At 50.0% G+C, this 11606-nt stretch overlaps 6 protein-coding genes across 6 annotated transcripts; 4 read left to right on the top strand and 2 right to left on the bottom strand.

Moving 5' to 3' along the window:
* Positions 1-9: 9 nt before the first annotated feature.
* GT037_007919 (uncharacterized protein) lies at positions 10-195 on the top strand (the record flags this gene model as incomplete). The annotated part of the gene is made up of 1 exon (XM_038932966.1): positions 10-195. One exon carries the CDS (start codon positions 10-12, stop codon positions 193-195), a length of 186 nt encoding a protein of 61 aa, XP_038784467.1.
* Positions 196-688: 493 nt separating this feature from the next.
* On the bottom strand, positions 689-2314 carry GT037_007918 (uncharacterized protein; the record flags this gene model as incomplete). The annotated part of the gene is made up of 2 exons (XM_038932965.1): positions 689-2160; positions 2209-2314. The coding sequence occupies 2 exons, from the start codon at positions 2312-2314 to the stop codon at positions 689-691; spliced, it is 1578 nt and encodes a 525-aa protein (XP_038784466.1).
* Positions 2315-2907: 593 nt separating this feature from the next.
* Positions 2908-6394, top strand: GT037_007917 (uncharacterized protein; the record flags this gene model as incomplete). The annotated part of the gene is made up of 5 exons (XM_038932964.1): positions 2908-3114; positions 3186-5057; positions 5313-5865; positions 5945-6011; positions 6064-6394. The coding sequence occupies 5 exons, from the start codon at positions 2908-2910 to the stop codon at positions 6392-6394; spliced, it is 3030 nt and encodes a 1009-aa protein (XP_038784465.1).
* A 1450-nt stretch (positions 6395-7844) lies between these two features.
* GT037_007916 (uncharacterized protein) lies at positions 7845-9540 on the top strand (the record flags this gene model as incomplete). Its single annotated transcript, XM_038932963.1, has 2 exons — positions 7845-8043; positions 8102-9540. The coding sequence occupies 2 exons, from the start codon at positions 7845-7847 to the stop codon at positions 9538-9540; spliced, it is 1638 nt and encodes a 545-aa protein (XP_038784464.1).
* Positions 9541-10070: 530 nt separating this feature from the next.
* On the top strand, positions 10071-10534 carry GT037_007915 (uncharacterized protein; the record flags this gene model as incomplete). Its single annotated transcript, XM_038932962.1, has 2 exons — positions 10071-10302; positions 10356-10534. 2 exons carry the CDS (start codon positions 10071-10073, stop codon positions 10532-10534), a joined length of 411 nt encoding a protein of 136 aa, XP_038784463.1.
* A 185-nt stretch (positions 10535-10719) lies between these two features.
* Positions 10720-11401, bottom strand: GT037_007914 (uncharacterized protein; the record flags this gene model as incomplete). Its single annotated transcript, XM_038932961.1, has 3 exons — positions 10720-11078; positions 11129-11200; positions 11251-11401. The coding sequence occupies 3 exons, from the start codon at positions 11399-11401 to the stop codon at positions 10720-10722; spliced, it is 582 nt and encodes a 193-aa protein (XP_038784462.1).
* Between the last annotated feature and the right edge of the window lie 205 nt (positions 11402-11606).

Here is an 11606-nt window from a genome sequence, read left to right as displayed (position 1 = left end):
TCTTTCACAATGACCGCAACGTGGTCTTTGCTCGTTACATCGCACTTTCCGTCTCCTAGGTTGATGAGCATTGGTGGTGAGCATCAGGGAATTCCTGCATACCTGCACGCATTGCAACCGTTCTTTGACCGCGCAGGACGAGGTGGGGCCGGCGACGATTCAGCTACCGGTACTGGAGTCGCCGTTGGGGGCTGATTTTGTACAGGCTGGGACATAGGCGAAGTTCTTGATCAAATAATTTGATGGATTCAAATGTGAAGACTAGGGTAGAACCGTTTATGTACAACATGCAGCGAAGCGGAGAAATCCCAGTAGTACATGTGTGGGGAAGCCAATCAATGAGCTAAGCCGCTATGTTCGGGGAGCGAAAGAACCCGGGCGTTGATGTTCGCGCCCTCCGATCGAACTCTGCGCGCAGCACCGATCCTCGGTGATGCACTACCTACTCTACGCCACAACGCGCCATCAAGGCTTCCACAGTCCATCTTCTTCATAGATTATCGACTCGCAGCATATCGAACACACGCAGGATGTATTCCTCGATACAACACGGTAAATGAGTCTCTTCCAATTGATGCGACCGACCTTTCACATCCATTCCATCAATTTGAGCTATATTCGCAGATCTATGAAGCACCCAAACACCTCTGCTATGCAACAAAAAGCCTTCTGCCTACTCCTGCTATGCTTATTTTCGCTCTCGCCGCCAGATCTTCACTGGCATCTCACCCAGAATCCAGTTCATCGTCTCCAACCGTTGCAGCTCCCAGTTTGGACTGCTCAGCGCAAAATCATAGCGTCGCAACACGCTCGCGAGCACCACAGTTTGCTCAAGGTATGAGATGTTGCGTCCAATGCAGCCTCTTGCGCCTGCCGAGAAAGCCAGAAAGTAGGGTTGCAACGCCTTGCCCTCTTCACCCAGCCAGCGCTCAGGAATGAACTTATCGGCTTGTGGAAACATGGACTCCTGTCGATGTGCAACGTATGCAGACATAGCGACAGAGACACCACCTGGGATGTAGTCACCGAGGATGTTCGCGCCTTCTGTTGGCGTTTGTCGCGGCAGCCCATGAGGGGTCGGCGGGAAGAGGCGGAGTGACTCGTCGAGGCACGCGCGAAGATAAGGTAGATGCTTCACCCTGTCATAGGCGATGACTCCGTCGCCTTCCTCTTCGTCATCTTCCAACGCCAAATCGATCTCTTGTACTAACTTCTTCTTGATCTCAGGGTGCTTAATCAGTTGATACATGACGTTGGCCATTGCAATCGCTGTCGTTGCGGATCCGGCGTTCATCATGATGCTCACCTCCGCGATAATCTCGCCCCACTCCAGGTTGTTTGGGTGGCCGTTCTTGTCTTCCATTAGCGTCTGGAAAAAGTCGTCGAGCTTCTCTCCTGCCCTGTATCGTTCAAGGCGTTTGTGAGCAAGTTGAACTGGTACGCCCTCCCATTCATTTGCATATTCGCTCATGCGCTTGTAGAAGGGAATGATGTTGGAGAGTTTGTTAATGAGCGGATACCAGTCATATGGCCAGATCAACAACGACTGTTTCCGGGCTGTGTTGTATAGTGCTGGCCTAAAGTCACATTCGTACGTTGAGCCATCTGTTCTACGTCCAGTAACTCTATCGTGACCTCGGTCGAGGAATCCAAGCTTGTCGGATAGTCCGATATCGGCAATGGCGTCCAGTGTGAAGAAATTAGTCCATTTTCGATAGTCTAGGTTTACGTCTCCAGACTCCGGAAGTTGTCCAGGTGCCAGCGGGGCGGTACAGCACTCGTCGAAGTGTTTCAGTAGCTTCTGCGTCTTGTCGGCTACCTTGTGCTCCCAGCCCTCCAGGTTCTTAATAGCATACGCGGAGCTCATCAACTTCCTCTTTCGGGCATGATCGTGCTTGTCTATTACATCGGCAAGATGGTAATGAGAGCCCGCAGTAATCACATACGATCCGTCCTTGGTGCAGGGCGTGTTATGGCCATAAATGTCCTTTACAGCTCGAAGGTCGCCGTATGACAGGAAGTTGGGTCCAACACGGATGACTGGATGCTTTCGATGTAACTTCTCTAAGTATGTGGACCGTGCTCCGCCGTGTGCAAGCACCATGAACGGTATCGAAGAGATACCCGAGAGCGGGTGCATGTTCGGATAGCGTCGAAGACCTGAGTCATTAGTTGAAGCTCCTTTGTCATCTATGATGGTCAACATACCGTTAACATCGCGAAAATATTCGATGACCGGATATACAACGAAGTAGAGAAAAGCGCATGCGCCTAGCGCAGCTGCATATGGGATTGAAAGTGCTGCAGTCGACATGATAGAACGTGGTCAACACGACAGGAAGTCTGAATGTGATCCCGTTAGCCACTCTTGAGAGTGCGCTCTGAGGTTTACTTAAGTGTTGGTTGCGACACCTCAATGCCCGTTGATGCAGCTACACAAATTGGATGACGATAGTCTCCCGGGAGCTCAGAAGGGTAGACTTCGGAGAATAATGACCTATTCCGGCATGTATTGCTACGAGCAGCATATGCGCGCTTGCAAACTTAAACTGGGGAACGACTCTTGGTCGCCGACGATTGCTGAACTGTGGGGTAACGCGGGGGTGCCGTGGTTGACTCGCCTCATGATCAACCCAACGTTGGTCTACTACGATTGTACCCGAATGCCTTGAGTTACTCCACAAGAATTCGAGGTGCTTCCACACTGAGGTTTTGGGCTACACTAACAGGACAGTTCTAGCAGTAATGTCCGTCGCCAACACCTGGCCAGTGCGAATGCTGGCGTATTCGTCTCCAATGACCCGCATGCTGCAAGCTGACTGAGGAAAGCCCATACTCTTCTACGCGGATATATTGTTCACTCGACCCGTCGAAACTTCTGTAGCCATTTTTTATCCTTCCGCTGTCATGGATTCGTTCAGTCTACCAGTCGATATTCCAGATCTGAGATCACAGCTTAATCCCCTTCTGCAAGCGCTGAGTACGACACCTGTGTTCAGTAGTCTGAAGCCTTCGACTATAGCGGATGGCTTAGCTGCACTTCTTTTTCTTCTCACATCACTGGGCTATCTCGCTCGTGGTCGCATTTGGGATAAACCGGATCCAAATTACCATGTAAGAAAGCCGCTTCTTCACCAATCCGTATCCTTAGTCTAGCAGCCTCACTGACCACAAGGTCGGTCCAGATATATTTCGAGAGGCCACAAGTCGCGGAGGGCTCTTCGGACGGAAAGACCACCACGACCCGCGATGTTTGCCAACGCCTCGATGAGGGCGGTTACCATTGTGTCATATTCTGGGGCTCACAGTCTGGTACATCAGAGCGACTTGCTGAAAACCTAGGTCGAGAGTGCGGCGCACGCTTCGGTATAAACGCCCTGGTCGCAGACCTCTCCGATTACGATGCCGAAAGCATTGCCAACATCCAGAAGAAGTACTTCGCTATCTTCATCGTGAGCACATATGGCGAAGGCGATCCTAGCGATAACACAGCTGGTCTTTGGGATTGGATCAAGCGCGTTGGCGAAAATAAGGTTCGACTTGAGAATCTGCGATATCTGGCTTTCGGTCTTGGCAATAGCAACTACAAGTACTACAACAGGGTCCTTGATGTTGTGGCGGATGCCCTTGACGCTGCTGGTGCTACTGCGCTTATCCCACGCCAGAGGGCGGACGACGCCAACGGAGGAACAGAAGAAGACTACCAGACATGGAAAGACGATGTCTTCGCTCTGCTTACACGGATGGGCTTCCAGGAGAAGGCTATCACCTACGAGCCAAATATCGAAGTTGATCTCGTCGCCTCGAGCCATGATTCCGAAGACCATTCCGTCACGTCCGTACACCACCAACGATCTATCACCAACTCAGCCATCGTCCCTTTGACCATCAAGCACGCTCGTGAGTTGTTCACATCGAGTGATCGCAACTGCGTACATCTGGAGGTAGATCTGGGGACGACGGACATCGTGTACAAAACCGGGGACCACATCGGCGTTTGGCCAATCAATCCTGAAGAAGAAGTCAATCGATTGCTAGACGTCCTAGGCTTGCAAGACCGCAGACAGGACCGCCTCACTGTCATACCCAAGACCCATGCCAATAAGCCAAAGGTACCGTCTCCATCAACGCTCGAGACAGCTTTTCGGAATCATCTGGAAATTTGCGCTCCCGTAGCTCGTAAGGCAGTGCTCGAAATCGCTCAGTTTGCGCCCTCACCTGGAGCGAAGTCGAAGCTTCTCGATATCGCCCAGGATCGTGAGCGTTATGAACGGCTTACGGCTTCTACACACATCACTTTCGCTAGGTTGCTCAAGTTCGTCAGTCCCGGGGATGCGTGGAGGTCGATACCGCTCGCCTTTGTCCTAGAGAACTTGCTACCACTACAGCCACGGTACTACTCCATCTCATCAAGCTCTGTCATATCACCACGGCGAATTGCCATCACTGCACTCGTCGTGAACAAGACTATTACCGCTGAAGATCAGTCGACAGCCATCATCCATGGACTGACATCCAATTACCTGTTATCAGCCTCCAACCTTCAGTCGGCTGCGAATGCGCCCGTTCCTGTCTATCATCGTACAGTCGAAAGTGTAGACCTTCAGGGTCAAACAATCCTCGCGCACGTTAGGAAATCGAAGTTCAAACTTCCCATCACATCATCGACTCAACTGGTCTTGATCAGCGCAGGTACTGGATTCGCACCATTTCGCGCTTTCCTCCAAGAACGCGCGAAATTGCATGCGATTGGTAAACCCGTCGGCAAGATGTTGTTGTTCTTCGGTTGCCGCAATCAGAAGGACTATATCTACCAAGACGAGTTGGTAAAGATGCAGGAACAACTAGGCGACAAGCTAGAAATCGTCACTGCGTTTTCACGAATGCAGGGGCAACCCAGAACGTATGTGCAGGACAGGGTTGCGGAGCGAGCTGGCAATGTGCTGGAGATGTTAGAGTCAGGGGCAAACATGTACATTTGCGGTAAGGCGAGCATGGCGCGAGAGGTAGACATGAAGCTGGAGGAAGCTGTCATGGAGAAGAAAGGCTTGGCTGAGGTAGATGTCAAGGCGTGGGCCGACGGGTTGAAGAAGCGAGGGAAATGGAAGGCGGATGTCTGGGGGTGATTTGCTTCTAGAATCTAAATTATGACCAATCTTACGAGGCGAAGTACCCCACTTTTAACAAATTTACCCCTGCCAAGCCAAGGAACACGGATACCGAGTCTATCCGCGCCTCAACGGCAACTTGTGCGACAATTATTCCCGCTGCCTTCACTGTTCAACCTGATTTTCACGCCCGCCATTGCATAGCAGTTTACAATGGATGTCGCGCTGGAGTTTCTCAATCCTCTTGTTTTGGACAAGGCCTACGCATGGGCATTGCCTGCTTCCGACCTCAGCTTAGGGAACTCCTCATACTCTGAGTTTTCGGCCGCTAACGACGCGCCCACGTCCCAATGGCCACGCGACAACATCTATCGCCAGATCGTATCGATACTCATCATCACTCAGCTCGGCGCAACTCTTCTCTACCTCTTCTTCAGTTCTCTGTCGTATTATTTTGTATTTGATCGACGACTCGAGTACCATCCTCGTTTTTTGAAGAACCAAGTCCGTCAAGAGATAGTGTCCTCACTCTCCGCCGTCCCATTCATCAACCTTTTGACCCTGCCTATCTTCCTGGCCGAGGTCCGTGGCAAAAGCTTGCTATACGCCGACACCAGTGACTATGGCTGGCCTTGGTTGTTGATTTCAGCTACACTTTACATGGCCTTCAATGATTTTGCCATCTACTGGATCCACCGCCTGGAACATCACCCCAGTGTGTACAAATACATCCACAAGCCACACCACAAATGGATTGGTAAGTTTTGTTTTCTCGCAATGCTCCTACCGTCATGTCACTTTCTCGCAAATATAGACCATGATGCTAACAACAACAGTTCCTACGCCATGGGCTGCGCTAGCCTTTCACCCGCTCGACGGATTTGTGCAATCATTGCCGTACCAGTAAGTAGCCCGTCACCTATATTCTCAAAAGTTCGTTTCTAAGACCTCAAAGCCTTTTTGTCTTCATATGTCCAATGCAGAGGTACCTATACTTGGTCCTCTTCGTTGGTGTCCAGATTTGGACCATCTTCATTCACGACGGCGACATGATCACGGGCCACTGGACGGAAAAGTTTATTAACAGTCCCGCCCACCACACATTGCACCACATGTACTTCACAGTCAATTACGGGCAGTACTTTACCTTTGCCGACACTTACTTTGGCTCTCATAGGGCGCCGCAACCAGAGTTGGACCCTATTCATGATGCCCTCAAGGTTATGCGGGCGAAGGGACTTGTGGATGAGCAGGGCAACCCTATCAAACACCCCAAAAGCGAATAGTACCTTGACTTCCTGGAGAAGTTGTTGTGTCTGGCAGGTCTTCTCAATGAGATAATGCAAGGCATGACAAGCTACGGATTGCGGTTGCAGCTAAGTAGCGTTTCATGCTCTCAATTTTCTGGATCAACAATTGGTCTCGACACGAATGGTTTTCCTCATTATGAATAGACTTATACAACAATACGTAATGTTAATATAATGTACAAGATACGCTCGCCCTACTGTTACTGCAATCCCCACCGTAAAGACACCAAGTCAATGCTAGTACGAAGGTCCAATTTTTGGTATTGAATAAACCCGAAAACCTCCGCCGGTCCCATCCTGTGTCTCGCATCGAACGGCGGCGACGACAAGTAGAGCAAATTACGAATTTGCCCCACCATCTTGCGTCTACTTCGCCTCGAAGAGTCTTGACTGCCTCTTGGATGGAGTTATCAATAACACCTTGCATGCTCAGATCTTGGCCTCTTCTCTGGTAACAGGACAACAGAAAAACTCTGGTCACCAGATCGGCATTCTACGAAAATTGAGTAATCCTTTTCCCGCGCACACCTACTGGAGGCTACAAGCCCAGTCTCGTGCCAGACCTTCGACATGATTGTCTGCGCATGTGCACCCGGAGAACGCGGCTCCCAAACGCCCAAAGTTTATGACTTAACTTGTCAGAAGACCTCCAACCTCAGATTATGCTGTTGTTGCTATTCTCTTGGTCTACGCATACGTCATACCGTGGGATTTGTGTACCCACCAGGGCATCAAATATATCAAAAGCCGCATGGTCTTCGGTGACCTTCTGTCGGCATTGATGTCTTTCTAGAAAGTCGCGGTAGATGTGTCGGATCATACCTGTTCATCCAGCCGCACCGCTCGATATAGCAACCCCGCAGGACACGGGCACTGGAGCCCAAGCTTTAGCACCCAACGTAGAAGTCTATGCCGCAGACTTCCTATTTCCAACACCTCAGCCGCACGCGCGAACAGTGTTCTCGGCCCGCCATGCCCATCTCAACCAATGTGCAGCAACCGATTGAAATGTCAGTCAGTTGCTCCACGCCCGTTTGCCCAGGTCTCTGGGCCCACCCCCGCGTTTTGCTATGTACCCCAGCGGGTGCGAAGCGAAAAATGACGCATGCCGGATGAGATTGCGGAGACACACGACCAGAAGTCTGGGGAAAGGCCATGCGATGGTGGCAGAACAAGTCCCAACGTGGCAATCCATGTTAGCTTGCCAAACTTCTTCGCGTCGAGCCTGGTTGCGTGTCGCGCCGGCCCTTTCCGAAGTGTCGACTTTAAACTACACAATTAACATAAGTAGGACCTGAGATCTCCCTGAGTATGGTGCTCAATCATCGCAAGCTTCCGAGCCTCGACGATCATCGCTGCATTGCTGGCTCCAGGTCAACACTTCACATCCTTTTTTGACTCCTCATCGCCGCCAATATCAGTCAACATGGCTCAAACTTCATCGGACACGAAGAAAGTCGACATCTTCAACGAGAGGTCTTCTAGCATCGACAAGATTGAAGACATTACGACTGCACGCGAACATGCTGAACAGATCGCAAACCTCTCTGGCATTGAGGCCACAGCCGCTTCAAAGGCTGCTTGGCTGATCTCAGTGACCGTTTCTCTTGGTGGCCTCCTTTTCGGTATGTATCCCTATCGCTGAGTAAGATCACTTCTTTAAATCATGCTGACTATTTTGAGGCTACGACACTGGCTACATCTCTTCAGTCCTCGTCACTATCGGTACATCTCTCGGCCACGAACTCAGTTCCTCCGAGCAAGAACTTGTCACCTCGCTTACTTCTGGGGGAGCACTCGTAGGAGCTGTTATTGCCGGCATGATTGCCGACAAATACGGTCGCAAGCTACCCATTTTCTTGGCCTGCGGTGTCTTCGTCATTGGTACAGTACTCCAGACGGCCGCATACCACCTCCCACAATTTGCTGTAGGCCGCTTCGTTGTAGGCCTAGGCGTCGGCTCGGCGGCTATGGTAGTGCCTCTCTATATTTCCGAATTAGCACCAGCCAAGTATCGCGGCCGCATGATCGCTTTCAATAACATGAGTGTTACGTTCGGTCAGCTACTAGCCTCAGCCATCGGTGCCGGCTTCGCACAAGTTGGAGGCGCCAATTCGCAGGCATGGAGGGCAACAGTTGGCATTGGTGCGGCACCCGCAATCCTCCTCGCCGGCCTTTTGACTCTTTGCCCCGAATCTCCCCGTCAATTAGTCGCACATGGGAAAGCAGACGAAGCCAGTGTCATCCTTACACGTCTCTATCCGACTTCGACTGAAGAGCAGCGCCGTGCGAAGATTATGAGCATAGAGATGAGCATCAACGAGGCTACACAAACAATGGTAGACGACTCAGTATTCAAGACGCTAGCCCGCATCTTCACGACCGCATCCACATTCCGCGCTGTATTTGCAGCATGCACAATCATGGCCATCTCGCAATTGTCTGGCTTTAACACGCTCATGTATTACTCCGCAACTCTCTTCAAAATTGTAGGATTTAACAACGCCACCGCTGTCGCCATCACCGTTTCCGCTACGAACTTTATCTTCTCGCTTGTCAACCTTGTCATCGTCGACAAGTTCGGTCGCCGTCGCATACTCTTGGTGACAGTCTTGGGAATGAGTATCTGTCTCGTCATTGCTGCCGTCAGCTTCTCTTACATCCCAATCGACTTACACACTTTGGCTGTTCAGAGCGACGAGATCGGCTGGCCAGGTTATGTGCTCATTGCTACAATCATCATCTTTGTTGGCTTTTACTCTAGTGGAGTCGCAACTGTTGCATGGATCGGCACCGAGTTGATCCCCATGGAGGTTAGGGCGGTTGGTACGATGCTCAACACAGTCACATGTTGGAGTACCAACATCATCATCGCCTCAACCTTCCTTTCTATGATGAAGGGCATTACTCCATCAGGGGCCTTTGGCTTCTATGCAGGTATCTGCTTTGCCGGTTGGCTCTTTGTCATCTTCTGCTTCCCAGAAGTCAAGGGAATGCCGCTCGAGGCTATCCGTGAGGTGTTTGAACATGGCTTTGGTGTCAGATATGCGAGAAAGTGGCAGAAAGAGAACAAGGAGTTTGCTAAGATCAATGCGGGTAACTCACAAGCTTTCGGGCATTGATTGGGTGTACTCAGGTATGGGTGCGATGGGGCTGACCACAAGATTCCCTTCATGTAGCTACTTTAGTTATGCTTGGCTTACAGTGAGCGATAACATGACAAATACAATACAATGTTCCAAATTCTTAACTCTTGAACACATCTTTTGGTATGGCACAGCATCTTATCAGTGATCGCGCGGGTGCTAAATTTTGCCATATGCCTCCTAGGATATGTTGAGATATGAACGAGATCCGAAACGCAATTGACACCTTCAAATGTTTAGTACGTGTCTGAAAACCCACAGACAGGCTATCTATAGATAGGGATCTGAAATTCGTGTTATGAGTGTCCTGAAGTGGTGAGATAATACCTCAGTATTAGTGTTATTCCCCCTATCCAAGTACCACGGTAGAAGATCGGTTCCCCATTCCGTGCCCCTAACAAACCCGCCTCTTTGCCCCGGACAACATACCAAACAACACGCACGATAATTCTTTCCTCCGTAATCCTTCAGACGTCTTCACACACGTTCCAACATATGTCGCTATAATGCGCAAAACCAACCTCATCGCCGTCCTCGCAGCAGCCATTAGTGGCGTAACAGCCATCGACAAGATCGCACACAAAGCCGAAAAATGTATCAGCTATGCCGTTACAGATAGTTCATGGGCGGAGAACGACCTGAGAAGACGACGAGTCGTCTACGACACTACCGGACACATCCCACACTACGATCAGACGCTGTATAGCATTGGGTGGATGTGGTCAAACGAGAAGAAAGGTGCGTATTGCACAGAGATTTGAACCCCAAGTATTGGATTTTGACAATGATAGCATGTAATGCCCAAGCCGTAGACACGATTGTGTACTACAATGGTATAATTATACCAGGTGGCACATATGTGATCGAAAGCAGTGAAGAGTTGAGTGAAGATGGCGACCGCGCGTATCAGTGTCTTCTGGAAGTGTTCAAAGTTACTCTGGGAAACAACTTGAACTGCACGGCGGTATAAGTTGAGGATGTGTTCAAGATTGCATATGGTTCGTCATTGGGTTTGGAGAGCTAGATTTCTGGTTTGAAAGAAAACGCTAGTTGATGTGCAGATGCATCATTAATGTATCCGCCACATTCACGCAATAAGAAACTATCAGTGTACGAGATGCTAGATAATGCAACCTCGAGTCAACGAGCGCCTTTTTATGCATCCCACCTCTTTGTGTTATCCCCACTCTTCACTTGCAGATAGTTTCCAGCAATCGGTGCTTTGAGCCCGGCATCCGCTATGAACTTTGGCCAATCAATCCCGAATCTGCTGCTGACGACTTGTTTGTGCGCAGCCGGTACCGCGAAGTTTGCTGGCTGCTCATGCAGTAAGAATACGTAACGATGAGTGGGAGGCGCGCCAGTAGGAGGCGCAGGACCAAAGTATGACGAAGGCGTTGTAGCTGTCGTAGTGAGGACAGACGTGCCGTTCTGCTTTGTGCCAGATGCTGTATAATCCTGCAGAAGGGCATGCAAGACGGTTGTTGTACGACCGTTTTGAGAACCATCTATGTCTTCATGGTGTTATTACGCTTATCTTTGCAAAGGTAATCTTGGAACATACCAATCATTGCAAGTAAGTATTTCCCGCTAAGTGTCGTGTTGCTAAGACCAATGACAGGAGCTCTTTGTGTGACTGATCAGCATTAGCATAATTATTTCTTCCCTCACATCTTGCACTCATACTAGACTTTCTGACGACGATACCAGGACTGATATACTGCGTCCCGTAGTATACGTCCAGTGTTTCATTTGTCGCGGGAGTGAAGCCTGAGGGAGTGGTTTGTGCGAAAGCCGATGCAGCGAGAAGCAACGATACAACATTTGTGAACTTCATTTTGATACACTCTTAGCAAAGCGATTGACCTTAAAAGCGTCAAAGAACTGCTCACAATTGCGAGCAGTCGGCATACTACATTACAAAGGCCCCACAGCAACAGGGGGGTCCATCACCTCCACTGCAGTCATGCTATCGGTGTGCAGGTCTTCCACAACATGTTTAAAACAAACCAAGAAATATTAAGACAAACATGTGCTTATAG

Source organism: Alternaria burnsii (assembly GCF_013036055.1).
Source record: "Alternaria burnsii strain CBS107.38 chromosome Unknown 693, whole genome shotgun sequence".
NCBI classification, from domain to species: Eukaryota; Fungi; Ascomycota; class Dothideomycetes; order Pleosporales; family Pleosporaceae; genus Alternaria; species Alternaria burnsii.
Note: the sequence above shows the minus strand (reverse complement) of the source record. Positions and strands in the feature narration are given on the sequence as shown.